Source organism: Narcine bancroftii, chromosome 9 (genome assembly GCF_036971445.1).
Source record: "Narcine bancroftii isolate sNarBan1 chromosome 9, sNarBan1.hap1, whole genome shotgun sequence".
Lineage (NCBI taxonomy): Eukaryota > Metazoa > Chordata > Chondrichthyes > Torpediniformes > Narcinidae > Narcine > Narcine bancroftii.
Genome location: NC_091477.1, coordinates 109,019,181 through 109,045,735, shown reverse-complemented (window position 1 = coordinate 109,045,735; position 26,555 = coordinate 109,019,181). Strand labels below are relative to the sequence as shown.

General features: G+C 39.9%; 1 protein-coding gene across 5 annotated transcripts in view; it reads right to left on the bottom strand.

Moving 5' to 3' along the window:
• Window positions 1-274: 274 nt before the first annotated feature.
• The window catches only part of LOC138742615 (multiple epidermal growth factor-like domains protein 6), a 221,777-nt gene continuing 195,496 nt past the window's right edge, over window positions 275-26,555 (bottom strand). For 3 of the 5 annotated variants that reach the window (XM_069897267.1, XM_069897269.1, XM_069897272.1), the window contains 14 exons: window positions 25,674-25,802; window positions 25,452-25,580; window positions 23,439-23,567; window positions 22,170-22,298; window positions 21,439-21,570; window positions 20,322-20,450; window positions 16,569-16,697; window positions 9,938-10,066; window positions 9,032-9,160; window positions 8,400-8,528; window positions 7,402-7,530; window positions 6,273-6,401; window positions 1,813-2,036; window positions 1,002-1,088 (listed from right to left, as the gene is read on the bottom strand). In XM_069897267.1, coding sequence (XP_069753368.1) covers window positions 1,930-2,036; window positions 6,273-6,401; window positions 7,402-7,530; window positions 8,400-8,528; window positions 9,032-9,160; window positions 9,938-10,066; window positions 16,569-16,697; window positions 20,322-20,450; window positions 21,439-21,570; window positions 22,170-22,298; window positions 23,439-23,567; window positions 25,452-25,580; window positions 25,674-25,802 — 1,658 coding nt within the window. In that variant the 3' untranslated portion in view covers window positions 1,002-1,088; window positions 1,813-1,929. Of the gene's footprint in view, window positions 1,089-1,812; window positions 2,037-6,272; window positions 6,402-7,401; window positions 7,531-8,399; window positions 8,529-9,031; window positions 9,161-9,937; window positions 10,067-16,568; window positions 16,698-20,321; window positions 20,451-21,438; window positions 21,571-22,169; window positions 22,299-23,438; window positions 23,568-25,451; window positions 25,581-25,673; window positions 25,803-26,555 lie in introns of all 5 variants that reach the window. The other 2 variants (XM_069897268.1, XM_069897270.1) reach the window with 2 other exon arrangements.

The window sequence follows — 26,555 nt, the reverse complement described above, 5'->3', positions numbered from 1 at the left end:
CAGCCTTTTGCATAAACCTTAAAGAAAGGCTCAGGCCCGAAACATCGATAATATATCTTTTCCTCCTATGTACGCTGCGAGACAGCTCTGCATTTATGAGTGTTTTTACTGAGTGACTGATGCTCAAATCAATTGGGACGAGGGAGAGATGGGGGTGGGAACTAGAGAGAAAATGGAAACAAAGTCATACAATATTTTGGGCAAAAAGAAGGGATGTTAACAAATGTATATAGACGGGTGCTGTTCAAGATCACATTGCGCATGATGTTAAACATATTTTTAGAAAATGTCTTTTTTATTCTTTGAATTTTAAGCAACTCTTCCCATAACCTGATTCATTCCAAGCCCTCATTACAATAAATTCACATAATTTGTTTTTTCCTGTCTGCTAACATTAGCAGACTTAGCACATTTGGATGAGATACCAAGATCTGACAAGATTCTTGCTGAAATCTTTAAACCATTTGAAGAGGACCCATCAGCTCAGAATTAAACATTTTGCTGTAATCACAAAATGGGGAGAGGTACAATATAAAATAGGACTGAACAGCAAAACTGCATGAACAAATGTATAATTAGTTTGCATATTAATTTGGAAGTATTTAGTCCAGTTATCTACATAATCTCATAGGCTGTTAACACTGTGCACTGACAATAGTTAAACTTCCAGAGCTACTCATGTTTATTTACCCCAATGTCTCGGTGTGTGATTTCTAGTGTACCCAATCACAGAAATATTTGAAAATGCCAGAGGCTGTCCAGTTCTCCCCTCTGAATTCCTTTCAGGAACTGAAGCTGCTACAGATTATAATCAGACTGTGAAAATGACGTGGGATGTCACACAACTGGTGAAACAGAATAATCAGCTTTTGGTTATCCTTTGAGATTTGCTTAAACAGCTGTGCAAGTAAAACTCAGGTCCGTTTCTGCATGGTTCCTGACGCTTTGAGTAAATCTTCAGGTGTAAACAAGTCGTATCTTTAAAGGATAAAACCCTTGAGCAAACTATGAGTGCCAGACGCCTCTCTGAGGCCGATGCCTTTGGAACCGTGTACTTTGATAGGGGATCGCTGGTCGAGGAGGACCACCTGAAAAAGAGCAGCAAAGGATTTCTCTTATTTAGATTTCAAAACTGCTGGGTGAAACAAGAACTGCATCATTTCAATGCAGACAGCTCTTCAAGACTTGTCAGGAAAAAACTTTCCCTTATCTCAAACTAAATCACTTTATTCCTCATCCATTACCAGAGTGAACTCTTTAATTGTTAACATTTCTTAAGAATATCTAAAGCAAGCACGTTTGATGCAATTGAACTATTCTGTTGATCTGACTGTGGTCTCAGCTCAATTTTCTTTGACTGCAATGAACTTTGTACAAAATATCCATTTTGGCCTTGAGTATGACCCAAAGACACAGCTTCTACAGCCATGTGGGACAGAATTCCAAAGATTCACAAACTTCTATTTCTGGACATTACCTTACAATTGTCTTCTCCTCAAACAGATAACCCCTTATTCTCAAAATACATCCCTTAATATTGTTTCCCCAGCGTCTCAGTATCCACTCAGTCTTACTTCAATATAATCATCTCTCATTCTTCTAAACGCTAATAAATAAAGGATTAAGATAAACTATTCATCATAGGAATAAACCTAGTATCTCTCTGAACTGCCTCTAATGTAAGAAAATCCATTCTTAAACATAAAGGCGAATGATGTATGCAGTACTCCATGTGTGGCTACACCAGCCTCATCAACATTTCTCTAATGTTATGCTCCATTTCCTTTACTGTTGCTTTAAGCTAGAAGTCACCTTCACATGCAACTTGAGCCTTGCACAACAGCATTTTATTGTCTCTCTTCCTTTGAGCGATAGTATGCTTTTCTACTCTTCTGATCAAAGGATGGTGCCGCTGGCAGAGCCACTGCTTCACCGCCCCAGACCTCGTGTCCAATCCTGACCTCCAGTGCCATCTGTGCAGAGTTTGCACGTTCCCCACGCAGCCCCGTGGAATTCCTCAGCGCTTCCATTTCCTCCTGCATTCCAAAAACAGGTTGGTAATTTAATTAGCCACTGGGTGAATTGCTCCTAGAGTGTGGATGAGTGATGGAATCTGGGGAGAGGTTGATGGGAATGTGGTGAGAAAAAAATGGGTCAGGGTAGGACAAATGTAAAAATGGGTGGTGCAGTCAGTGGTCCATAGAGTGCATTTCCAGGCTGTTTGACTTTGACAAAATATATTACTTCATATTTCTAACAGTATATTCTAATGTCTAAATATTTGCCAATGGGACAACCTACTCAAAACAAAAAGTACAGGAAAAGACCTCTTGACTCACAAGTCTGCGCCAAACATGATGGCCAACTCAAACTCTGTTGCTTGCCCTCCATCTCCCTTCATATATCTAGAAGCTTCTTAGATACTACGATAGCATCTGTTTCCACTACAACTCCTGACAGCCTATTCCAGGTTCCTACCACTCTGTTCAAAAATAATTTTCCCTGCACATATTCCTTCGATTTGCTCCCCCTCTCATTAAACACATGTGCTTTGGTGTGTTACTTTCACACTGGGGAAGATTCTGACAGCTCACCCTGTTACTCTCACAACTTTATAAACTTCTATCGGGTTCCCCCTCGGTCTCCTAAGCTCCAGAGACAACAACCCAAAGTTTGTCCAATTTCTCCCCTTAATCCCCCACTCAAAACCAGGCAACATCCTCATAAAGCTCTTATGTACTCTTTCCAAGCAGCCTAAGCAAAGTTCCAACATTACTTTTGTATTCAATGCCCCACCTGATGAAGGCAACCATACCTTCTTAATTACCAGTGACTCGAATGGCTGCTTTCAAGGAGATATCCACCTGGATCCTTAGCAGATAAATGCTTTTGAGAACCCTGCTATTAACTGCTCATTTTCCCCTCAAATTTGATTTCAAAAATACAACATCTTGAGCTTGTCTGGATTAAATTCCACCTGCCATTTCTGGTCACAACTCCACTAATCTGAGTGTCATCTACAAATTTACTAACCTACACACCTATTATTTTTATCAAAGCCATTTATTATGCACATCACAAACAACAATTCTTCACACTAATCCCTGTGGAATACCAATGGTCACAGGCTTGAAGCCAGAATTTCACTCTTCCACTGCTACCTTCTGTCTTCATTGTGCAAGTGATTCTCTATCCAAATTGTGGATCCAACACATCTGTAAACCCCTTGTCCTTCCTTTGTATCATTAGTAAATTTGACTGCATTTATATAGTCTCATATAGTACGCGGAGCAGGCTCGAAGGGTCGAATGACCTACTCCTGCTCGTATCTTCTATGTTTCTATCTAATTTAATTTACATAGATTGTAAATCATTAACACCCCATTAGTTTGCAAATCACTCAGACCTGAAAGAAATACAAGGAATCTGACCCCAAATGTTGACTGAATATTTCTATCCACTGACCCCCAAATCCATTCAAACTCGTTCACTCAAAATTATCTCAAAGGGTGGAGGCACAGTGGAATGTGTAGGGCAGTGCTCAAGCTGACCTGAAAGGTAGGAGGCATAGCGTATCGTGTAGGGCAAAACAGGTACAACGATAGACAGAGAGAACACATAATGGAAATTGGCAGCAGGGAGTTTAAAAGTGGACCAGGCAATGTGATGAGATTTTGGGAAAAGATCGGTCCTCAAATGGATCTGAAAGGGTAGGGCTCCATGGACCATGTAGGCTGGCGCTCAATTGGACAGGAAACATAGCACCTTAGTGTTCAAGTGAACCCAAAAGGATGAGTGCTCCACGGGTCGTGTAAGGTGAACGAATTATCAGGATGGACAGACCTCAGAGGAAACTAACCAAGGAGAACACAAACATAAACTACAGCGTGGGCAAACGAGAAGAATAGAGTATTTGAAAGTGGATTGGACAAGGTGAAGAGCTGAGGATCAGTTGATCAAGCTGACGTAATAGGGCAACTGCTCAGTGGACTGTTTCAGGCAAAGCAGGCAAAGAGACTGACCAAACATAGGGAAAGTAATCCTGAAATGTGGAACAGAGGTGACAACCCAGTGAAGCAGGGAGGTTGAGATGTCTGGGACTGAGCAGCAACGAGCCATCAGCCCAGTACATTTAAGCCAATCTTGGTTGACAACAATCTGAAAAAGAGAAGGCAGCATGGTGCTCAAGTGGACCTGAAAGGGAGGCAGGAAACAGGAAGGAAGATTTAATCATTGACCTCTGAATATTACATGTGTCATCTTTCAGGAAATCATAGGTGGGGCTGACAGAGAGAGTTCAACAATTAAGGGAGACTTTAACCTACATACAGACTTGATAATTTTATTTTCACGATAAGGACCACAGTCTAGAGCCCTCCCATTACCGGGCATTGAAGGACTGACACTGAGGGGAATCCCCTGAAACAACAGAGCAGGGAGAAGTAACAAGGTGCCACAGTGGTGGTAATGGTGTAAATAGAATTGAATGTAACAATGTACAGTGGTGGAAATGAACCAATATGAAACTAAGGGCTGGAAGAGATTTTGAACAGTTTTCCTTTTGTAAATAATTTATTGTGAATAAAGTCTATTTTAAAAAAAAAGTAATTTATTGTGAAAAATATTAAAGTTATTTTAGTTCATTATAGATGCAGTTTGATAGACTTTTGGATAAAGTAAAAACACCAAAATGCGAGATGAACTCAGCTGGTCTTATCAACATCTATAGGAGACAAAAATATGTTGCCAACATTTTGGGCCTGAGCCTTTCTTCAAGGAAAAATTAGAAAAGGCAGGAATCAGGATATAACAGAAAGTGTTAGAATTCTAATTATGGGGGAGGAATCCAGACCAACATAAGGCATCAATTGGGTGTGATAAAGGACTAGATAAAATTTATCAGGTCTGTGTGAAAGGAGACGGAATGGAGAGATGACAGAGGAAGCTGGGGGTGGGGGAAGGGTGGGTTTTAATGAAAGCCAAAGAAGTCGATATTAATGCCATCCAGTTTGTGGGCACTCAGTTGAAAGATGAGGTGTTGTTCCTCCAATTTACAGGTGGTCTCAGTCTGACAGTACATGAGACCATGGACAGACATGTTGGCAAGGGAATGGGATGGAGAATTGAAATGGGTGGTCACTGGAAGATCCATGCTATATGTTCAATAAAGTGATCTCCCAGACTGTGTCCAGGCTCTCCGATGTAGTTGATAAGTTCATATACAAAAAGATTGAGTGAAATATGGGTCAAACACAGGTAAACAGGACTAGTCTGGATAGGCAACTTGGGATGAGTTGGGTTGAAGGGTCTGTTTTGGTCCTGTAAAGCTCCAAGTATATCTTTTTTAAAGTAATTCTATATCAATGCTAATGTAAGACCCAATGGCATAAGCTCCTACCTTATGCAGCAATATTTATTTGAATATTTTCTGGAACACCATGTACTGATTCTTTTTTTTTTAAATCACTTGTGCTCGTTACATTCTCAACAATATGTGCTAAAATATTTGTAAAATATTATTCACTCAAGAAACTGCAAAGAGTTGCAAACACAGCTCAAGCCATCTCCATCAGTTCCATCATCAACTCCCACTGCCTCGGAAAAGTAACCAACATATGAAAGGACACCCTGGTCACACTCTCTTCTCCCACCTTCTATTGGGCAGAAAATACACACCTTTTTCTTATAATTTCTAAAATGTAGCATGGTAACAAACCCTTTCAGCTCACCTATTGGCACAATGACACCCAATTAACCTACAATCCCAGTACATTTTGAACAGTGGGAGGAAACTAGAGCGCTCAGAGGAAACCCATGCAGACATGGGGAGAATGTACAAACTCCTTACAGACAGCACCGGATTCAAACCCCAGTCGCTGGCGTTGTAACAGCATTGAGCTAACCACTACGCTAACCGTTTGAAAGTGTACACCTCTAGTTTCAAGGACAGGTTTTCTTTTGCTGTTATCAAAAACATGAACAGGATTTCCAACAGTAAAAGATGATGCTTTGCATGTTTAGCTGCACTTTTCTCTTTCAGACAAACCCCTGCACTTTTGTTCCATTTTAACAAAATCTCCTGGGCTTCTGTTTTCCTTCTTGCAATACCTGTTGGATTATGTATAGGTTTACTTGACTGGATAGCAAAGCGAATCTATTCACTATGCCTTAGTACTGGTGACAATAAGCAATTCAATCTAGAAATAATTTGTAATCCGTTTCTTGTGACATGGCTTGCATTACTGTCATGTTACGGCAGACTATGGCTGTACCTTCTTCACATGTTGGCCCCATCCATTGAAAGGGACATGCACAATTTCCATTAAGAGAATTACAGTGAGCTTTATTTGCACAAAGACATGTCAACGAGCAGTCAGGTCCATATCTGTTTGTTCGACATTCTGAAAGAGAACAAACAAGAACTTTAAAAAAAAAGACTACATGAATCTTCATTTATCCAGAAGGTCCTATTCTTTTACAATTCAACAACTAGAATGGTGATGTTTTTGAGAGAGAATTTTGTGTTCTGCATATCAATGTTATCAGATAACATACCAAAAAAGATTTATTGGAAAATTAATGGTGTTCTTCAAATGTAAAAGAGATCTTTCCAAAGTTGCTTTGAGATTTAAAAATCCTAAAACCAAGCCAACAATGTAGATATGGTTATTCTCACTTCTTTGTTATGAACATTGTAGATTATGACTTTTTAAGTCTCCTTCCCAGTGTAAATGCAACAAGAGTTTCCACCTTCACTTTTGAGACAGCTGTGTGGCAGGTGTTGCCAAAAACAAGAGAAATGCCAAACTTATAGGAACGCCATTGAAGCCATAACACTGATTGGAGACACAACTATACTTCTGCCTTTCCACTGCTGAATTGAGTCTGAGATTCAATTTTGATCCTGTAGAATGTAAACTCGAGATTGTTGCCAGTTGAATTTTAAGGGACACAGGTTGGACTGAATTTATAGCCTACTAAATTATAAGAACTGCTGGAACCTCCTGGTCAAATTTCAATCTCTGAACATCAGAATGTTATGTCATCTGCTTGTCTGTTAAATGACATTCCCTGTCTTGTATCATTTGACCTTGCCAAGCCAGACCAGTAAATGGCATTCTAACATTTAAATATTTCAGCATTTAGCCTCTGTGCTTCCCAGCCTCAGGAAATTGTGAACCTATTTATTTGGTAATTATACTATGGTAGAGCAAATATTTACTGTGAGTATTAAAGAGCATTTTGAAAATATGTTGAATCCTCTCCATTGCATCACAATCTCTTCAAGAATACACTGTCCTCCTTCCAAAGATTTAACAGCTCAATTCCCCTGTTGAAAGGTGAACTACAAAGGAACTGAGATAACAGGCAAGAACGATGAATAAATAGAAAAGTTATCACCTGTATCACATCGATCTCCAGTTCTCCCTGGTGGACAGAAGCACTTTCCTATTACAGGATGGCATGATCTGATGCCTTCACAGTCACAAACTTTCTGACATCTGTCTCCAAAGTATCCTGTGTCACAAACTAGTGTACAAACAAAGCAATAGTTACACATACGCACATGATAATTCAAGATACCTTTCCCTCATCTATCAACATTCACACCGAGTTTTAACATCATTCTGACAGGTTTTAAAAGAGATTGAGAGCGTGTATCACCATGTTCCTTTTCTCCCTCTAAAAAGCCTTATTCTTAAGGTAAAACAGCATAAGAGCTTTAACTTGATCTTCTAACTTTTATGTTAGCTTTGTTTGTGTGTGTTAGAACCATAGAACATTATAGCACAGAAACAGGCTCCTTTCGGCCCTTCTAGTCTGTGTATTCATAGACTGAAGAAGGAAAATGGCCATGAATGAGATAGGAAGAATGAGGGAGATAAAATGAGGAAACTGGAAAGAAAAATAAGCAAATGATGAAGGGTTGAAAGATAAGAGGATACCATAGATCATGAAATCATTACAGGTAGTTTGTTCATTTAGGATTTGGTCAATTCAATATACCACTTCCAGCTAAAATGTTGAATTTTGTATTTGTGGCCAGAGCATGAATGATGTGGGGCAGATCACACATCCTGCATTAAAATCAAATGAATGAGTAATTGAAAGCAGCTGTAAAGATTATTTATTCTTCCTAACCACAGTAAAAGTCGACCCATAAATACCATTCGTTAGAATCACCCAGTTAGAGTCACTCCCCAGCTATCCAGCAGATTGAGTTTAGATTCAGATTCCAGCATCTGCAGTCTCCTGTGTGTCCTGAGGTCCATTATTGTCTCTTAACCCTCTCAAAGATTATCTCACACACTGACCATTTTAAACCTTGTTCCCCATTATATCCGAGCTTGTGGAACACCCATTACTAATAATCGTAAAAGAGTCACAAGAGCCATTACCTTTTTCACAGTAGTCACCTTGGTAACCAGGTGGACATATGCAATGCCCAGTAATGGGTTCACAAGCAGCACCATTCTTACAGTCACAGGAGTGAGCACAGACCAAGCCGTAAAAACCCCGAGGACAACCTAGGAGAGACACCAATGAACTGCAGAGATGAAAGTGAATCGCAACCAGCATTAAAAAGTCTGTGTTTTCATCATTCTTTTATGTTGTATGAAGTAATACTATGAATGGAGACATAAACGTAGTATTTTTTATCATGGACACCTTCACTTCGAAATAAACTGTGCAATGGCTTATTACAATTTGGCTGAAATCTTGACCACATTAAAAGTTGTTTTGGTCAAACAAAACACTATTGATTAATGTAACAAAGGTGAACAGGTATTAAAGTTGCATTCTGGAAAGTTGTTTTTAAAAAGCATCTAATTGATGACTTAATTTCATATTAAGGAACAGATAAAATTTAATAAAAACTTCTTTTAGAAGAGGGATTCTTGTCTGGACACATCTTGGCACGTAGGAACACCTTCTTAAAGAAAGCCTTTGTAAGCCCCACTGTCAGTTTTTACATAATGCACACTGTTTTATTGGTGGTACAGATGATGTGAGAGATGAGCCTACTCACCATGTTCACACAGAGGACCATAAAAACCCTTCGAACACTGACAGGTGCCGGTGAACCGATCACAGGTTCCATTATTCAAGCACAAACACTCCAGCTGGCAGTTTGCTCCATATTTTCCATCAAGACATTCTGTCACACACAAAAGCAAGGATACTTCCTTAAATCGGTTTTAATCTCTTCGATGAACTGCACTCCCATCGTTTTCAGCCCCGGTCCCCATTTTCTGCATTGTTTCCAACATCACTCATCATCCCCAAAACACCAGACATTCCCAGCTCTGCTCCTCATTCACAGCACCACCCATCATTCAGAATAACTGTCACCTTTCCTAGAATATCCCAAAATTCGTGGCACCATTCGATATTCCCAGACTTGGACAAAGTGCATCTCTGGGGGTAAATCTTCCACCTTCGCTCCATATTTTATGATCTGGACCCTGCAGTTAATGATTTGATGCTGTTGATTTCTTTGTATATATGAACCCTTACTGTAACCCTCATGTACTGTACCTTTCTTCCCTCCCCAATGGAATACTCAAAATTTACACCATAATCTCTTCGATATAAAATTACAAACATTGTCCTTCTTATGTCACCACAGCACAGTTCCATCTTAATTAAAAATTCCTCATTACTTACTCTATCTCGTACCATCCTGTTATAAGACTCAAAATACTTAATGAACTATATTATATAAGATTTATTGAGGACATTCTGATTACAGTCCTGCACAGAAATAAAATGCATCTTCCCAAAAAAAAACGACCCTTATAACCGCTAATTCTGCTTCACTGGTAATTATTGCAATTAATGCAATAATTTATTTAACACAAGTGGTCTAACGCATGGATATTCCAGAATCTGGAATGTTTTGCTGCAAAAGTGCTACTGCAATCATTGAATGTACCTTTATCACAATAGGTGCCAGTCCATCCAAGTCCGCAGGAACACGTTCCATCTTCTGGGTTACAGACTCCATTGTTCTGACAGGCACAGAACCCTAGACAGTTTTGCCCAAATTGTTCCTTCGGACAAGCTGCACAAAGCCAAGAGCAAAGTGATGGCCACAAAAGCAAAATAGAGGCCAGAAATTTGAAATGCGCTGGAAATACTTAGCTGGTTAGATAGAATCTGTTGGATAACATATCCACTCAATCAAGCACAGAACCCACTGTGCCTAACCTGCTGAATATTTCCAGCATTTCTCTTTATTTTAACACTTTAAAGAATTAAGTCAGAACAATTTCTCATTTGGTATCTGCACGTCATTCTTCACATTCACTGCAAAGCCTCCTTTATAATCTTCATACAGAATCTCTCTCATGCCTTGCTAGGCTTTAAAAGGCCTTTCGGAGTCTTTGGGACATGCCAAACCTCATTGTACAAACAAACACATATGTAGTTTTGCAGAAAACCGAGGTAACACTAAATTTTGGTCTGCTCATTGATTGCACATGTCTGTAGCATAAGGCAGAGTTTGAAAAAATTAGAGTACTACAATTACTCCAAGAGCAATCACAGTTTGGAGGTTGTCCTTGAGTTTGTATTCACAACAAAAATACAATATGCGGGAGGAACTCAGCGGGTCAGGCAACATCATTTTGGGCTAGAACCCTTCATCAAGACAGTCATACAGAATCCTACAGTCATGACGTAGGGTTCTGGCCCAAAACGTCAATACTTCTTCCACTGATGCTGCTCGATCTACTGAATTCTTTCAGCAGATTCCATTTTTTCTTCAATTTCCAGTATCTGCAGTCTCTTCTGTCTGCTTCTTTTGTATATAAACAAAGAATGTGGAACACTAAAGCACAGTACCCTTAGCACCTCAGTGTTTTGCCAACCATATATTCCTTAAATAAAAATACTAAACCCTCCTCACCCTATAACCTCCTAATTTTTCTTTCATCCATGCGCCTATCTAACAGTCTTTTAAAAGCCCCTAATGTTTCAGACTCCACCACCATCCCTAGCAAGGCATTCCAGGCATTCACAACTCTCTGTGTAAAAAAACTTACCCCTGATATATCCCCTAAATTACCCTCCTTCACTTTGTATATTTCTCTTCTGGTGTTTGCTATTCCTGCCTGGCTATCCACCCTATCTATGCCTCTCATTATCTTGTAGTCCACTATTAAGTCTCTTCTCATCATTCTACACTCCAAAGAGAAAAGTCTCAGCTCTGCTAACCTTCCCTCATAAGGCCTAGTTTCCAATCCAGTCAACATCCTGGTAAATCTTCTCTGCACCCTCCCCTAGCTTCCACATCCTTCCTACAATGAGATGACCAGAAAGGAACACATTGCTCTAAGTGTGGCCTCACCAGAGATTTGTTGAATTGCAACATGACCTCTCAACTCCTGAATTCAATCCCTCTATTAATGAAGCCCAACATTCCATCATCTTTCTTAACTATCCTCTCAATCTGCATGGCAACCTTGAGGGATGTATGGCACACAGAGCACTAGCTCCAAAACCGCAGACACATCAAAAACCAAGATACATCTTAGTAAAATTTTTAAGATATACAAGAGAAAATATATTGGAGCGGGCAAGGAACAAAGTTAGAGAAGATAATAAGCCGTTGGAATATAAGGGATGAAAAATATTTTTTCCCCAGGCATAAGTTTTGAACTCTTAAGAAGAGGAAGGAATTTAATACAGCGAAAATGATTTTATGGGAAAAAGGTTATAAATTTATGTTAAGACATCCAGCCGTACTTAAAATATTTATACCTGGGGAGCAAAACAGATTGTTCTCAGATTCGGAGGAAGCACAGGAATTTGTAGAGCATTTGCAGGACAGAAGAAGAGATGTAACAAGAAATAAGACCAGCGATAAAGTATACATAAAGATACAAAAATAATGTATATGTAAAGAACTAAAGATGGAAAAGAGAAGGAAGGAAAAAGGGTGGAAAAAAAAGAGAGAACTTTGTTATATGTAAAAAGAAGTGTTTTCTGGGGAGGGGTGGGGGGGGGAGAGAATAACCGTCTCTGCGAAATCAGTTGACGCTTGCAAGCAAGATCGCAAACCAAATGGAAAGGGGAGTTGTGGTGGCCCAGCAGAGAAGGAGGGTACATTGGGGTTAAGGTGTTATTGGGTGTGGGAATTGTTGGAGTATTTTATGTTTTAAATGTGTTGTCATACATTGAGTTTAAAAAGGGAAAACTAAAAGATAAAAAGGTGAAAAAGAGGTATAAACAAGATATAAGATGGCCACGTTGAACTATATGACTATAAACATTAATGGAATATATAACCAAATTAAAAGGAAGAGGCTACTAAATTTACTGAAAAAAGAATAAAATAGATATAGCTTTTGTGCAGGAAATGCACCTAAATGAAGTGAAACATAACAAATTGAAGAGGGACTGAGTAGGACACGTAGCGGCAGTATCCTATAATTCAAAAGCTAAAGGTGTAGCCATATTAGTTAAAAAAAATGTACCAATTAAGATAGAGGAGGAAATAATAGATCCGGCAGGGAGGTATATAATGATAAAGTGTCAGATATACTCAGAATTTTGGAATTTGCTCCATATGCTCCTAATGAGGAGGATCAAAAGTTTATGCAGGATTTTTTTTGAAGATTATCAAGATTGAATATTGATAGGAGGGGATTTTAACCTTAATTTGGATCCATTGTTGGATAAAACTGGACAAAAGACAAGCAAAAAAAAAAGTAGCCAAATTTATGGTTAAATGAATGCAGGAAATGAAACTTATGGATATATGGAGGAGATAGCATCCAAAAGAGAAGGAATATTCATATTATTCGAGTAGGCATAAAATATACTCAAGGATTGATATATTTTTATTGTCAGCCCATATTCAAGGAAGAGTTAGGAAAATGGAGTATAAAGCAAGACTACTTTCAGATCATTCACCCCTGTTATTAGCAATAGAATTGGAGGACATCCCACCAAGAACATATAGATGGAGGTTAAACTCCATGCTACTTAAAAGGCAGGAACTTAGAGTGTATTGAACACCAAATTAAAACATATTTTGAAATAAACACAGAATTGGTGAAAGATAAATTTATATTATGGGATGCAATTAAAGCCTTCTTTAGAGGGCAGATAATGTTATGTGACTAAGATGAAAAAGGATTACAATCGGAAAATAGAGCAGCTGGAAAGGGAGATAGCATGTATAGAAAAGGAAATAATGAAAAGGGATGATATAAAGTAAAAGAGAGAATTGATGGACAAAAAGATAAAATACGAAACATTACAAACATACAAGGTGGAGAAGAACATGATGAAAACAAAGCAAAAGTATTACGAATTGGGAGAAAAAAAATCACATAAAATATTGGCCTGGCAACTTAAAAAAGATCAAGTTAAAAGAACTGTATTGGCATCAAGGAAAAAGGACAAACAAATCACATATAACCCAACAGAAATTAATGAAAACTTTAAGGAATTTTATGAACAATTATACCAAACTGAAAATGAGGGTAAAGATGATAAAATAGAAGAGTTTTTAGCTAAAGTTGAACTGTCAAAATTGCAAGAGGAGGAACAAAACAAACTGATAAAACCATTTAAAATAGAGGAAGCACAGGATATATTAAAAAAGCTGCCGAATAATAAAACACCAGGACAGGATGGATTTCCAATAGAATTTTATAAAACATTTAAAGAGTTATTAATTCCTCCTCTCCTGGAACTAATGAAGAAACACAAAACTTGCCAGACTCATATAAGACAGCAATAATTACAGTACAGGTACACGATCCTTTATCCAGAACCCTTGGGGGAGAGTGTGTTCCGAATTTCAGATTTTTCCAGATTTCGGAAAGCCAGATTTAAGTCCACCCGAATTGTGCTGCTGTATCCACCCCCATCCCTTCCAGTTATGCTGCCGTCTCCCCCGCCCGCCCATCTTGCGCTGCCGGTCTTCCCCCCCTCACCCGCCTGACTCGCGCTGCCGGTCTTCCCCCCCTCACCCACCCGACTCGTGCTGCTGGTGTCTCCCCCGCCCGCCTGAGTCACGCTGCCAGACTCTACCCCTTTCCCCCTCCTCTCAAGTCGTGCTGCCGTCTCTCTCCCCACTTGCCAGATTTTGGAGCTTTCCGGATTTTAGATGTCTGGATAAAGGTTAGTGTATCTGTAATACCAAAGAAAGGGAAGGATCCATTAACACCAGCAAATGGAGGAATATGGAGAAATATTGGGGTACAAGGTCAACGCAAATAAAAGTGAAGTGATGCCAATGAGTAACGCAGACTATACAGAATTTAAAAAAGAATCACCATTTAAATGGCAACCACAAGCAATCCGATACCTAGGGATCAGGTTAGATAATAACTTAAGCCACTGTACAAACTAAATTATCAGCCACTGATAAAGAAATTGCAGGAAGACTTAGAACAATGGAAAGAATTACTGCTAAGGTTGATAGGGAGGGTGAACTGCATTAAAATGAATGTGTTCCCAAGGATACAATACTTATTTCAAACGTTACCAATTCCCTTAATGGAGAAATTCTTTGATGAACTAAAGAGAATAATAAGGAAATCCTTGTGGAAAGGGGGGAAACCGAGGGTAGCATTAGATAAATTAACAGAGAGGTATAATCAGGGTGGTTTGCAGTTACCAAACTTTGGAAATTATTATATAGCCGCACAATTAAGGTATTTATCAGATTTTTACCAGATGAGAGAAAAACCAGACTGGACTAAGATAGAACTAGATAAAATAGGTGAGAAGGTACCAGAACATATACTTTATAAGTGGGATGAAAAGCTGGTGCAATATAAAAGCTCACCAGTATTGCATCATTTATTTAATATATGGAAGAAGATCCACGTGGAAAGGAAAAAAATGAATTATCAAATACCAAAATTGTTATTGACACAAAATCCACTAATCCCTTTTACAATAGATAACCTTTCCTTTACAGAATGGGAGAGAAAAGGAATCAAAAGAATAGAAAATTGTTTTTTGGGAAATAATTTATTAACATTTGAATAGTTGAAGGTCAAGTATGGAATAACTCACAGTACAGTGTTTGTATAGCATCATCTGAAAGCTTATTTAAAGGATAAATTGGGAAACAAAATGAGATTACCAGAAGGATGCAGCTTTGAATATATGATTACAGATACAATGATAATTAAAAGATTTATAACAAATATGTACATTAAGCTGTAAATTATGAAATAAGCTATAAATCTAAACAAAATTGCGAAAAGGATTTTAACATAAAGAATGAAACAAGGGAAAAGTTATGTTCTGGAACTATGAAGAATACAATAAACACAAGGTTACGCATGATACAGTATAATTGGTTACACAGGGTATATATCACTCCTCAAAAATTAAAAGAATGTGATCCAACATTATCAGATAGGTGTTTTCACTGTAAGAAAGAAATGGGAACAACAGTACATGCAATTTGGGCATGTGAGAAAGTGAATACGTTTTGGGAAGATCTAAATCAGATAATAAATAAAATCACAAAAAAAACATACCAAAAAATCCAGAGATCTTTCTTATAAATAACATAAGAAATAAATAATTAGGCCTCAAATTGGATAAAGCGCAAAAAAATGATTCATTATGATAGCCTTATCAGTAGCAAAAAAATGTATAATGTCAACTTGGAAAATGGAAGAGAGCCTGAGAGTACAGCAATGGTACATGGAAATGAATAAATCTATTCCATTGGAAAAAATGACATATAATTTAAAAAATAAAGGCACATTGTTCAAACAAATTTGGGAACCATACATGGAACATAACAGAGAGAGTTTGCTTCGCACCTCCATACCCTAAAATGATAAGAAGACAAAACTATTTGATTTAGTGTATAAAAGTAGATGACACATTTTTCTGGTTTGTTTTTTCTTTGTGTGAAGACATTGTTTTATGGTTTTATAGTATTGTACATGTTGAATATTTATTGGTTTTGGAGGGGGGTGGGAAGGGAGAGAAAAAAGGGGGAAAATGCCATTGTGTATATTTAATGAGAAACATTTGTACATATTTTAGTTGTTATGTTACACAGTGTGAAAAATAAAAAAAACTATAAAAAAAAAGATCATAGCCACTGCCCCACTTCCCACAGCAACCTGGGGTATATGGCATCTGACCCCAGTGACATCAGTCTTCATGTTTTAAAGAAGATCCAACACTTCTTTTTCCTCCATCTCAACAATGTACAGCACACAAGCCTGTTCTATTCTGATCTCACCCTGATCCAGGTCCTTTTTTACTGAAGCAAAGTATTCCTGTAGGATCTCCCCAACCTCCTCCACCTCCAGGCACATATTACCTCCTTTATCAGTCCCACCTTCATTCTCGTTATCTTTCTGCCACAAGCAGAAATTATGCTGTCAGTTTCTGACCTAATAATCCAGGCAGAAGAATCAATGGATGTCTGATGAATAAATGACCCATATATAATCACACTAGGTTAATCTTTAGAATATCTTTCCATTAAAAAATTAATGAACAACAAATCATATTGCATACTAGAGAGTTCACTAGAGATTTTTGTTAAAGAATAAATAGCCTCATGTTACCTTCTTGACAAGTAGATCCAACTGTTCCTGATCGACACAGGCATTTTCCCGTCACAGGGTCACAGTGACCTTCCTTCCCACAGTCACACAGCATCGCGCAGTCTTTCCCATAATAACCTTCTGGACAAACTGGACAAGGGAAACATTTGTTGCTCAAAATGTATGTCATGAAATTTAGACATTAACATTTGTGTGACTCAAGGTCAACATCAACCGATTCACTCAAATAGTTCAGAGTGATCAATGCTATATTTTTGATGGATCCAACACTGGGGATCAGCACACTGAGCAAGGTCCTGCGCCAAGACCACCAGAAAATCACTGAATGCATCGCAAGTGGCTTACTTGAAATAGTGGTGCAATAACTGTGACATGCAACACTTTCCAGCAAGATACCTCAAGACATTTCCTCAAATCTGTACACCAATTAACGTGCATCAGATCCTCTGTTTAAAGAAAAAAAACTTGTCACCTCAGAAACATGTCTCAGGGCCAGTGAGGTTTTTTAGAAATAGGATGAGCAGTGCAAGTTCGAAGGAGATAAATGATCAATTGATTTAATGATGCTGGTTGAACAATAAATGTCAATAAGACCATGGAGGATGCTCCCCGCCCATCCACATAATGAGGGAGCAGGTTAATACATCAGCTGACAGTCCAGCGTTCCCCCAGTGTGATGTTAGGTCCTGTTCCATGCACAAGTCTTTTGTGCAGTTCCATCCTTCAAAAGAGCGCTACAACTGAGCGAAAATTAGCACAGGGAGATCAGCAGAACAGGCGAGATGGCATTAGGAGTTTTGGAAGCTGCAAGTCTTAAGAGTTCCAGCTTGTTTGGGGTGCAGGGTTTGGAGAACACGGAATCATAAAACATGGAAGGAGGATCTTCGGCCACCAAGTCTGCACTATCCATCCAGTCTCATTTATATTGATTTCATTTTATCCTCCTCATATTCCCATCAATTCCACCAGATTCTACCATTCATCTACACACTTGGGGCAATTCACAGCGTCAAATGAACCAACTGAACTGTACATCTTTGGGAGGTGGGACTAGAGAACCTGGAGAACCCAGGGGTGATACAGTTAGCGTAGTGGTAAGTGCAACAATGTTACAGCAGTAGCGATCCTGTTTTGAATCTGGCGCTGCCTGTAAGAAGTGTGTACCTTCTCCCTATATCTCCGGTGGGTGGGGGGGGGGGGATTTCCTCTGGGTGCTCCGGTTTCCTCCTACTATCCAAAATCATGGAGGGTTGTAGGTTAATTTTGGTGTAATTGGGTGGCATGGGTTTAAATGGCCGAAATCAAAATAATAAATAAATAAATTGGACCCCACGTGACCACAGGGAGAATATATAAATTCTACAGACAGCACAAGAGGTCAGGATGTTAATTCATCTGATAATTTTAAAACATGAGTGATCATTTGTTCTTCTTTTCATCCTACGTTCATGCCTATTAATGGGCTTCACTCAAATTGGCCAGTCTATTTGCTTGATACTATTACTTTTGCTGGATCCCCTGTAGATGGCACCAAATTCAAAGTTACATCTGAACAAGGGCGAGCGGTGCTCCACTGACTCCAAATTATTTGCAGCCAGAAGTTTTTTTTTTCGACTCAGTGCTCAGCAAGTCTCTAACTCAGATGAAAATTCCAGGCCAACATTTCCAATTTAGTACCTGGGTTGAATCCATCAAATGATGATGTACTGGATTCCTCTGCACAGAGAGATTATTCCAGCATATAATTATTACATAACAAATACCCTACTAATAAAGAGTTCAATATATTAATTCAGATTTTGCAAGGAAATGTCTTTGTACTCCAATATAATTGGGGACTTTTCCCAATATGACCATGAGCATCTCTGGGATATCTGTGCAGATGAAAAGATCCCAATGAAGCAGCCTTCAGTTTTCCCAGCACCATTCCAAAACCAGATTCGACAAGGAGTACAAGGTTACAGTGGGTGCTTTCAAATTGCAGCACTCGGGTAGCCTACCTGGGACCTGGGTGCAATTGCTGGGTCGTGGTAGCAGGATACACCTTTCAAATTGCAGCCAGACCTACCTGATAAATCGCCAACCCGGCAATTTAAGGGGGATTCTGCCCTATGACAACATGGTGAGTGACGTGTCATGCAGTCAGTTCCCTTTCTGTTTTAAAGTTCTCCTAAATGCCACCCCCCCCATCAGTCCCCCCTTCCCCCAGCAACATGCCACTGCCATGAACATGGGGGGGGGGGCAATGGTTGTTGTGTGGGAGCTATGACCGTCTTCCTTACCCATAATCACCCACACCACTGGAACTGCTCTGCTAGCATCAGAGTGGTTCCAGCAGCGTGGGAGATTATGGGTAAAGACCACAGCCATTGCTCCTGCATTCCTGCATTGAGCTGTCAGCGCAAACTGGAGCAGCGTTTCACAGCAACGGCACAGCTTAGTTCCCCCGATCGTGGCAGCAACCAGTTCTTTCGCAGCAGTGGCATTTAGCAGCACCCCTCCCCCCAATCACACCAGGAACCACTCTCCTCTGTTCGCAGTAGCGGCACTTCGTGGCACCCCCCCCGATCATGACAGCAACAACTACCCCCCACTCCCATTCACGGCAGCAGCACTTCAACCAGGGGTTTCCCTGTGACGCACAGATGCAAGCACTGACATCACCAGAGTAATCTGGTTGGCCATTTCCCCTTTCAAATCACCAGAGCAGGCTTCCCAGTTAAGTTTTACTGGGTCCTCTGACCACCTTTGAGGTAGGTCTGGGATGCAGTTGGCTTTTGACCAGATTGACCTGGTTTGGCCTTTCAAATAGCATTATACCTGGTCATCAACGAAGTGCTTGATTTAGTCAATGAATACCTTAAATAAGCAAGTATTATCATGTCTGCTTTCACTGTAGCCTAATCATTTACAAGAAACTCCTGTGTCTGTCCATGGCCTCATACACTGCCAAGCCACAGCCACCTATAAACTGGAGGAGCAACATTTAATATTCCATCTGGGCATTCACCAACCAGATGACATTAACATCAACTTCTCCAATTTCTGCTAGTCCACTTCCCATTCTCCCTCTCTTCCCTATCTCTCAGTCTCTTTTTCTGCAGCTCTCCACTCCCTTTCCTCTTCATTCACAGAGCTATCTCCCCCTATTTTCTCACGTGCCTTCCCTCCCTTATCCACCTGTTACCTCTTGTCTGTGGTCCTCTCCTTCCTCCCATTTTATTCAGGCACCTGCCTACATTTTGCTTATACCTTGATGAAGGGTTCAAGCCAAAAATGTTGGTTATGTAGGTTTAGCTATGCTGATATAAAGTATGCTGTTTGACCTGCTGAGTTTAGTGAAACACAAAAGTCTGCAAACACTGAGTGTAGCAGACACACTGAAATGCTGGAGGTACTCAGCCAGCCTTACAGCAACCATAGGAGATAAAGATGCATTGCTGATGTTTCGGGCCTGAGCCCTTCTTCAAGGAATAAGCAAAGAATAACAAGAAAAAAAAACATGAAATCTCAGAATAGAGGCAGTGCTGACTGAGGGAGGAGTCCAGACCAACAAAATGTGTTAATTGGATATGATAAGGGGAGAACTGAGAATTGATTTTGTCTGTGTAAAAGGAGACAAGGGAGAGGCACTGTGCTTTTACTTTAAACACTGCATCTGTAGACTTCCATGTTTCACTACAAGAAACAATGTTCTGGTTTAATTTCTACTATTCTCACGAGAGATTCCTATTTCAAACTTGTATCACTCACCAACCGTGCAATCAGCTCCAATGAATCCAGGAGGACAGTTGCAGGTTCCAGTTTCAGTGTCACACCAACCCTTGTTTTGACATTTACATCTCTCTCGGCAGTATGGGCCATAGGTTCCCTCTGGGCATTCTGAAAGGCAAATCTATTCACTCTTTGAGGTTTTATTTCATTTTACATTGACACCCCCAATAAATAAATCCTGTTACCAGTAAGTCACTTTATATCCTTAATTCAGCTTCCTTAATGACAGCACTATTATCAAGGACTGCTTAAAGAAATCTCTTGGTACTTGCCACATTGACCACCGCCAGTGGGCGGATATCGCCCCCAACCGTGCATCTTGGCACCTCACAGTTCGGCGGGCAGCAACCTCCTTTGAAGAAGACCGCAGAGCCCACCTCACTGACAAAAGACAAAGGAGGAAAAACCCAACACCCAACCCACCAATTTTCCCTTGCAACCACTGCAACCGTGCCTGCCTGTCCCGCATCGGACTTGTCAGTCACCAACGAGCCTGCAGCAGACGTGGACATACACTTCCATAAATCTTCGTCCGCGAAGCCAAGCCAAAGAATATCTCAAAAGTTGACACAATCACTGTACTGTTTTATAGAGTCATTCTGATCACATTAGGATCATGTTTGCCAAGAAGGCATGCTCAACATAACCATTTCTAGGAGTGATGAGAACTTTAACTTGATAAAGATGTATAAAACAGATTAAGGAGGTTTATTTAGTAATGGGTTTATACTGAATGCTAATGTAGTTTATGCTACAGGTACAACTGATATATGACTGATTAATATAAATTTGTACCAGTGAATTTTACATTTTATAATAAGTGCAACATCAATTGTAATGATTATTTAATTATTGAAAGAAGGATCTGTGAATGTTAACTCAACACATGCTATAACAGCAAATTGTAAAATATTGAAGCAATAAATACAGAAAGTTCTCTTTGAGGTGGAATATTATACAAGTGAATAGTTAACAATTACAACATTATAGTAATTTTGCAAACTGATTTATACAAACCCACAGAAGTGAAGAAATTGAAAAATTGACAGACTCCTGAAAAGTAAGGATAAATTTTGCAAATTTCTTGAATACGTACGGAGATCACAGTGGGTCCCATGGAAGCCTGGGAGACAAGTGCAGTGGCCAGTAACAGGATGGCATCCTTCATTCACTCCCGAGCACTGACACACCTGGCTGCATTTCTGTCCGTAGGTGCCCGGTGGACAACCTGGAAGGAACACAGAAGAAAAGGTGGTAACCAGATAGGTTTCCTCTTTCTTTATCACTGGGAGGACACAGCATTATTTCAGTGATCAGCCACCATAGATTATATTGAAAGGCCGGGCAAGAATGAGGAGGCTGGTGTCTAGTCTGACTCATGCTCCCATCTCCCGGTGTTCTTGTAACAAAATGTCACCTCGGTCAGAGGCTTTATCTGTAAACTTGGCGAGGGGTGGGGGGGTGGTGTTAATTATCTATAATGTTATTGTTCATCTTTCAAGTGGCTCTGTGGAGGAGGAAGAACCTGCAGATGCAGTAACAGTTAAATGTTTTCAAAGAATGTGACTGAAAATAAACTAAAATGCTTTAAGGTTTATATATTCATGCAGGTAAAATTTGTTCAGTGTAAGTACAGTGTAGTACTTTTGTCTTTTAAACTGTTTATTCTTAATACAGGTGTATTAGTTAGACATTGTCAGAGCAAATGAACTTATCCGGCACCCACCAATCCCCATAGGTGCTGGATACCAGAAGTTTTATTGTACTTGCGCTCTCGATAAGAAGTGAAAACTGTGGCTTTCTACAGATCTGAATTTTAATCCTTACTTTTTTCACAACCGTTCCCAGTGAATCCAGCGGGGCATCCACACTCCCCAGTCACATGGTGACAGGCAGTGCCAGGCAGGCATACGCATCTCTGGTCACATTCCTCTCCGTAGTAACCAGGCAAACAGGCTGGAAGAGGAATAAAGCAGTGTCAAACCCACTTCAGGGGATGCCCAGTGAATCAGAAACCTTTATCTGTTAATAACTGTGGGTGCTTATATGAGACTTGTAAAGTGCAGTAAGTTCATTTCAAATTACTAAAGTGTCAGCATCTTCAAACCATTGAAAACACTGAGGCCTTTTTTCACTTATCTCAATCTCGGAACGTCTCTCTTGATTGGATATCCCCTCTGCTTTGTTGATGTACATACTATGGAACCTCGATGACTATGGCCAATGAACCAGTGGCATTTGCCGCTGCTACCCACTCCCCTTAAATGGTGTCAGGCCTCAGTTGAAGGGAATCCACAGGGCCCAGCAACAATAATCTCTAAGCTGGCTGCCAGCCAATTACAGGCATCAAAACGGAAAGAAAAATTTGTAGCTTTTAGCTATTGTTATTAATATATTACAAAGTATGAACAAAAGATTGGAAAGTTAAGTCAGAAATTTAAATCATATAATGCTGTCTTAAATTCTATTCCATTTTGTGATATTTGTTTCACAGTACTACAGTTGAGTCAAGGCATAAAGTTTGCAATAAGTTAATTGTAGCTTGTCCATTACAAATGTATTTGAAATAGATGCAGCTGAGAGCACCATTTCTGGATGATTAATACAGGGAGAAATGTTTGTAAGGATCCAGAAGTCCCATCAGTTCAGTGATTTGTTAAAAAAAAATCAACAGTAGGGAAAGTTACAAAATGAGGCAGATTATACAGTAATTTCAGTATTTGCATATTAAATAATGTCAGTACAAAACTCCCATTAGCAAACATTAGCAAACTAACTAATGTTGCCATTTTTATGATCGAAGAAGCCAATAGTTTTGTAATGATAAAATCTGGCTCTGTATACGATGTGCTAATTTGCCAGGGTCTCATTTGTGTTCACTAAAAGATTCTGGTGTGCTAATTTTATATCAATCAACAATTAATAAATACAACCAAGAACAATTGTAGCCAACAACTCTTTCATGGATCCAACCACACAATATGGCTACATATCCAGTCACACCCTCCATAGCCTTACAAACATTGATTCTGACTGCTGCCCTGTCCTTTAATGGATGGACCACCCACTCAGTGAGCAACGTAGGCCATCACTTACGCTTGTCGCATCTACTGCCCCGCCAGCCTCGGGCACACTGGCAAACTGCAGTCTCATGATGGCAGGAGATGGCATTTCCGCACTCGCACCTTTCCTCACAGTGCTTTCCATGGTATCCTGCTGGGCAAGCTAGAAGAGGAAACCAGACATCCAACTGAGCAGTGGTCCATCACATAGTGCAGAAGTGCAGGTAGTGTCAGTATCAGCACCAAGGACTGACACCACCTTGGACCCTCAAAATTTATCAACCTACACCAAATTAACCTACAACCCCTTTGAAGGGTACGTTTTGAAGGGTGGGATGAAACCAAAGCACCTGGTGGAAACTCACACAGAATGTTCAATCTCCTTTCAGACCGCACTGGATTGGAACCCCAGTCATTGGCGCTGTAATAGCATTGCACCAATGCTATGCTACCCATGCCACCCTTGTAATTGTGCCACCCATTATGTGTGAGAGGATACAAGTTGGAGTTTTAAAATGATTTGGAGCATGCCACATTAAAGTGCAGGCACGCCAATCTGCCTACCAAGTGCACAAATAAGTCGTACGATCAAACAGAATGGACTCTGCAGGTCCCAAACAGGAAAATCAAAGTAAACCCATGGAATAGACTGAACTCTAAACTGATGGAAGCAGAGGATGTGATGTCAAGGGCTGGTGGAATCGATTGTGCTCCCAGATCTGGCATTGCTTCAGGTCAATCCAGCATTACCCAGGCAGCTTGACACAAGGCTTAAAATTGGTTTTACTGAGTTTGTAGAAGCGGCCAAAGTAGGTCCAGTATTTGAGAAGAGTGGGTTTCCTCCGGGAGCTCTGGTTTCCTCACACAGTTCAAACAACCTACCAGGTAGCAGGTCTCTTGGGTATAATTCAGCAGCATGGGCCTGTGGGCATGGTATGTCTAAATTTAAATAAAATTTAACATTAAAAAATACAGTTTTAACTATGAAGGAATATTAACTGTTGGGATCAGTGAGATACAAATAAGTACACAGACAAGAAGAACTGCTCAAAGACTTCAGAGGTGTATAGTTAAGTTAAGGGAGTTAATATGGTATTCAAACTCAAGGAAGATAGGTGGGAAAGAGTGACAGAAGGGAAGATCAAAGTTAGCTGTGATGTGCAATTGCTTGATACAAGATAGATGACATTGCTGAGGAAATCACCAGGGGATGTGTCAAAGGAGGATCTCGAAGGAGAGGAGCAAGGGATTAACCTGCCCACTGGGTGTCTGACATAGGTATTAGACTTGGCCAACTCATCAGAACTCCTTTCTCTTCTCCAACGAAAATGTATCCAACAAAGTGGAGCTCACTCTGGAACTGGATTAAAAAAAAACTTTTTCATTTAATGCATCAAAATGAATGGGCATGCAGAGATTTCCAATTTTTCCAGGAATAAGAAAGACATTTATGATAGAAAGACAAAAGCAAAATCCCTCAGATGCTGGACAACTGAAGTAAAACCCAGACATTAATAGGAATACTCACCAGGACTGATTTTTTTCTGGCAATATCATGAAATTGTAGAATGGCACAACAAACAATCACACCCATATTGACCTTTTTTCCCCCCTCTACACTAATACAATTTGCCCTCATTTGGATCATATCCTTCTACATCATGTTAATCTAAATATCTAAATTACTTCATAAAAGCAGTAATTGTAGGTGACGAAAAGTCATCGACAGAAAGATGAATTCTGTTTCACTCATCACAGAAGCTGCCTGGTCTGCTGAGTATTTCTAGTGTCTTCTGTCTCTCAAATCCAGGACAAACCCTCTGATAAATTCCTAAATGATTCCCATGGTTGCACCAGTTAAATTTTGCATTGGCTTTATGGTCGTTTCAGAATCGTAAACAGATCAGAATCCTGACAGAATTCAGGGAAGAAAAATTTTAAAGAAAAATAAGCAAACTAACTTTACTGTGAATCCACCAAATATCTTTTGGCATTTCTTTTGACCCTTGATCCAGTACAAATTGACAAAACCTTGACCTTTACTTACAAGTTTGACACTTTTTTCCAATCCAGCCGGGTCTGCAAGTACACTGTCCAGAGAGTCGGTCGCAGGTTCCCCCGTTACTGCAGCTGCAGTGTTGCTGACAGCCCTCTCCAAACTGCCCATCTTCACACTCTGAACACAAGCACACAGCCAGGTTGGTACCACTGTCCCTCACAGCGAGCGGCATAGCTTTCATTCTAAGTTCATTTCTGATCACATGCTTACCCAGCTCACAGGCGATACCAGTCCATCCCTTAGGGCAGACGCACGTTCCACTCACAGGGTCACACTGAGCGGAATTCCTACATATGCAATGCTGTAAGCAGTTCATTCCGTAGAATCCAGAAGGGCATTCTATCAGGGTTAGTAACAACCAATGATAAAGTGGAAAAGGACAGCAATGTGCTCTCTGTATTTTCATATCATTTACAGAGTAACTTTAGAGCAGAGGCGATACACATCCAACAATGAACAGAACTAAAATCTTCTCAGATCAATGAGCCCAATTGAGTCTGAGTCAGTCTTACTCTTTGCCTAATGGACACAAGTTTCAAACAGTGAAACTTCCAATGGGCAGCAAGATTAGTGCAATGCTATTACAGTAACTAGGGTTCAAATCTGGCAATGTCTGTAAAGAGTTTGTATGTTCTCCCCGTGTCTGTGTGGGTTTCCTCCTGATGGTCCGGTTTATTTAATTTTTTTAAAAGTTAAATTTAGACATACAGCACAGTAACAGGCCATTTTGGTCCACAAGCCCATGCCTCCCGGTACGTTTTTGAACAGTGGAAGAAAAACAGAGGGAAAACCCATGCAGACAAAGGGAGAACAGACAAACTCCCTACAGACAGTGCAGGATTCAAACCCTGGTCCTGATCACTGGCACTGTAAAGGCGTTGTGCTAACCGCTACACCAACCGTCCTGCCCTATTCCTCCAACTGTTCAAAACATACCAGGGTTGTAAGTCAATTAGGTGAAACTGGGTGGCATGGGTTCGTGGGCTGAAAGAGCCGGTTACCGTGCTATATGTCTGTGTCTAAATGTATTGAACTGATTTTACAGAAGATGCACAAAGAAGCTGAAAAGTCAGATAGCATCAATCAAAACTT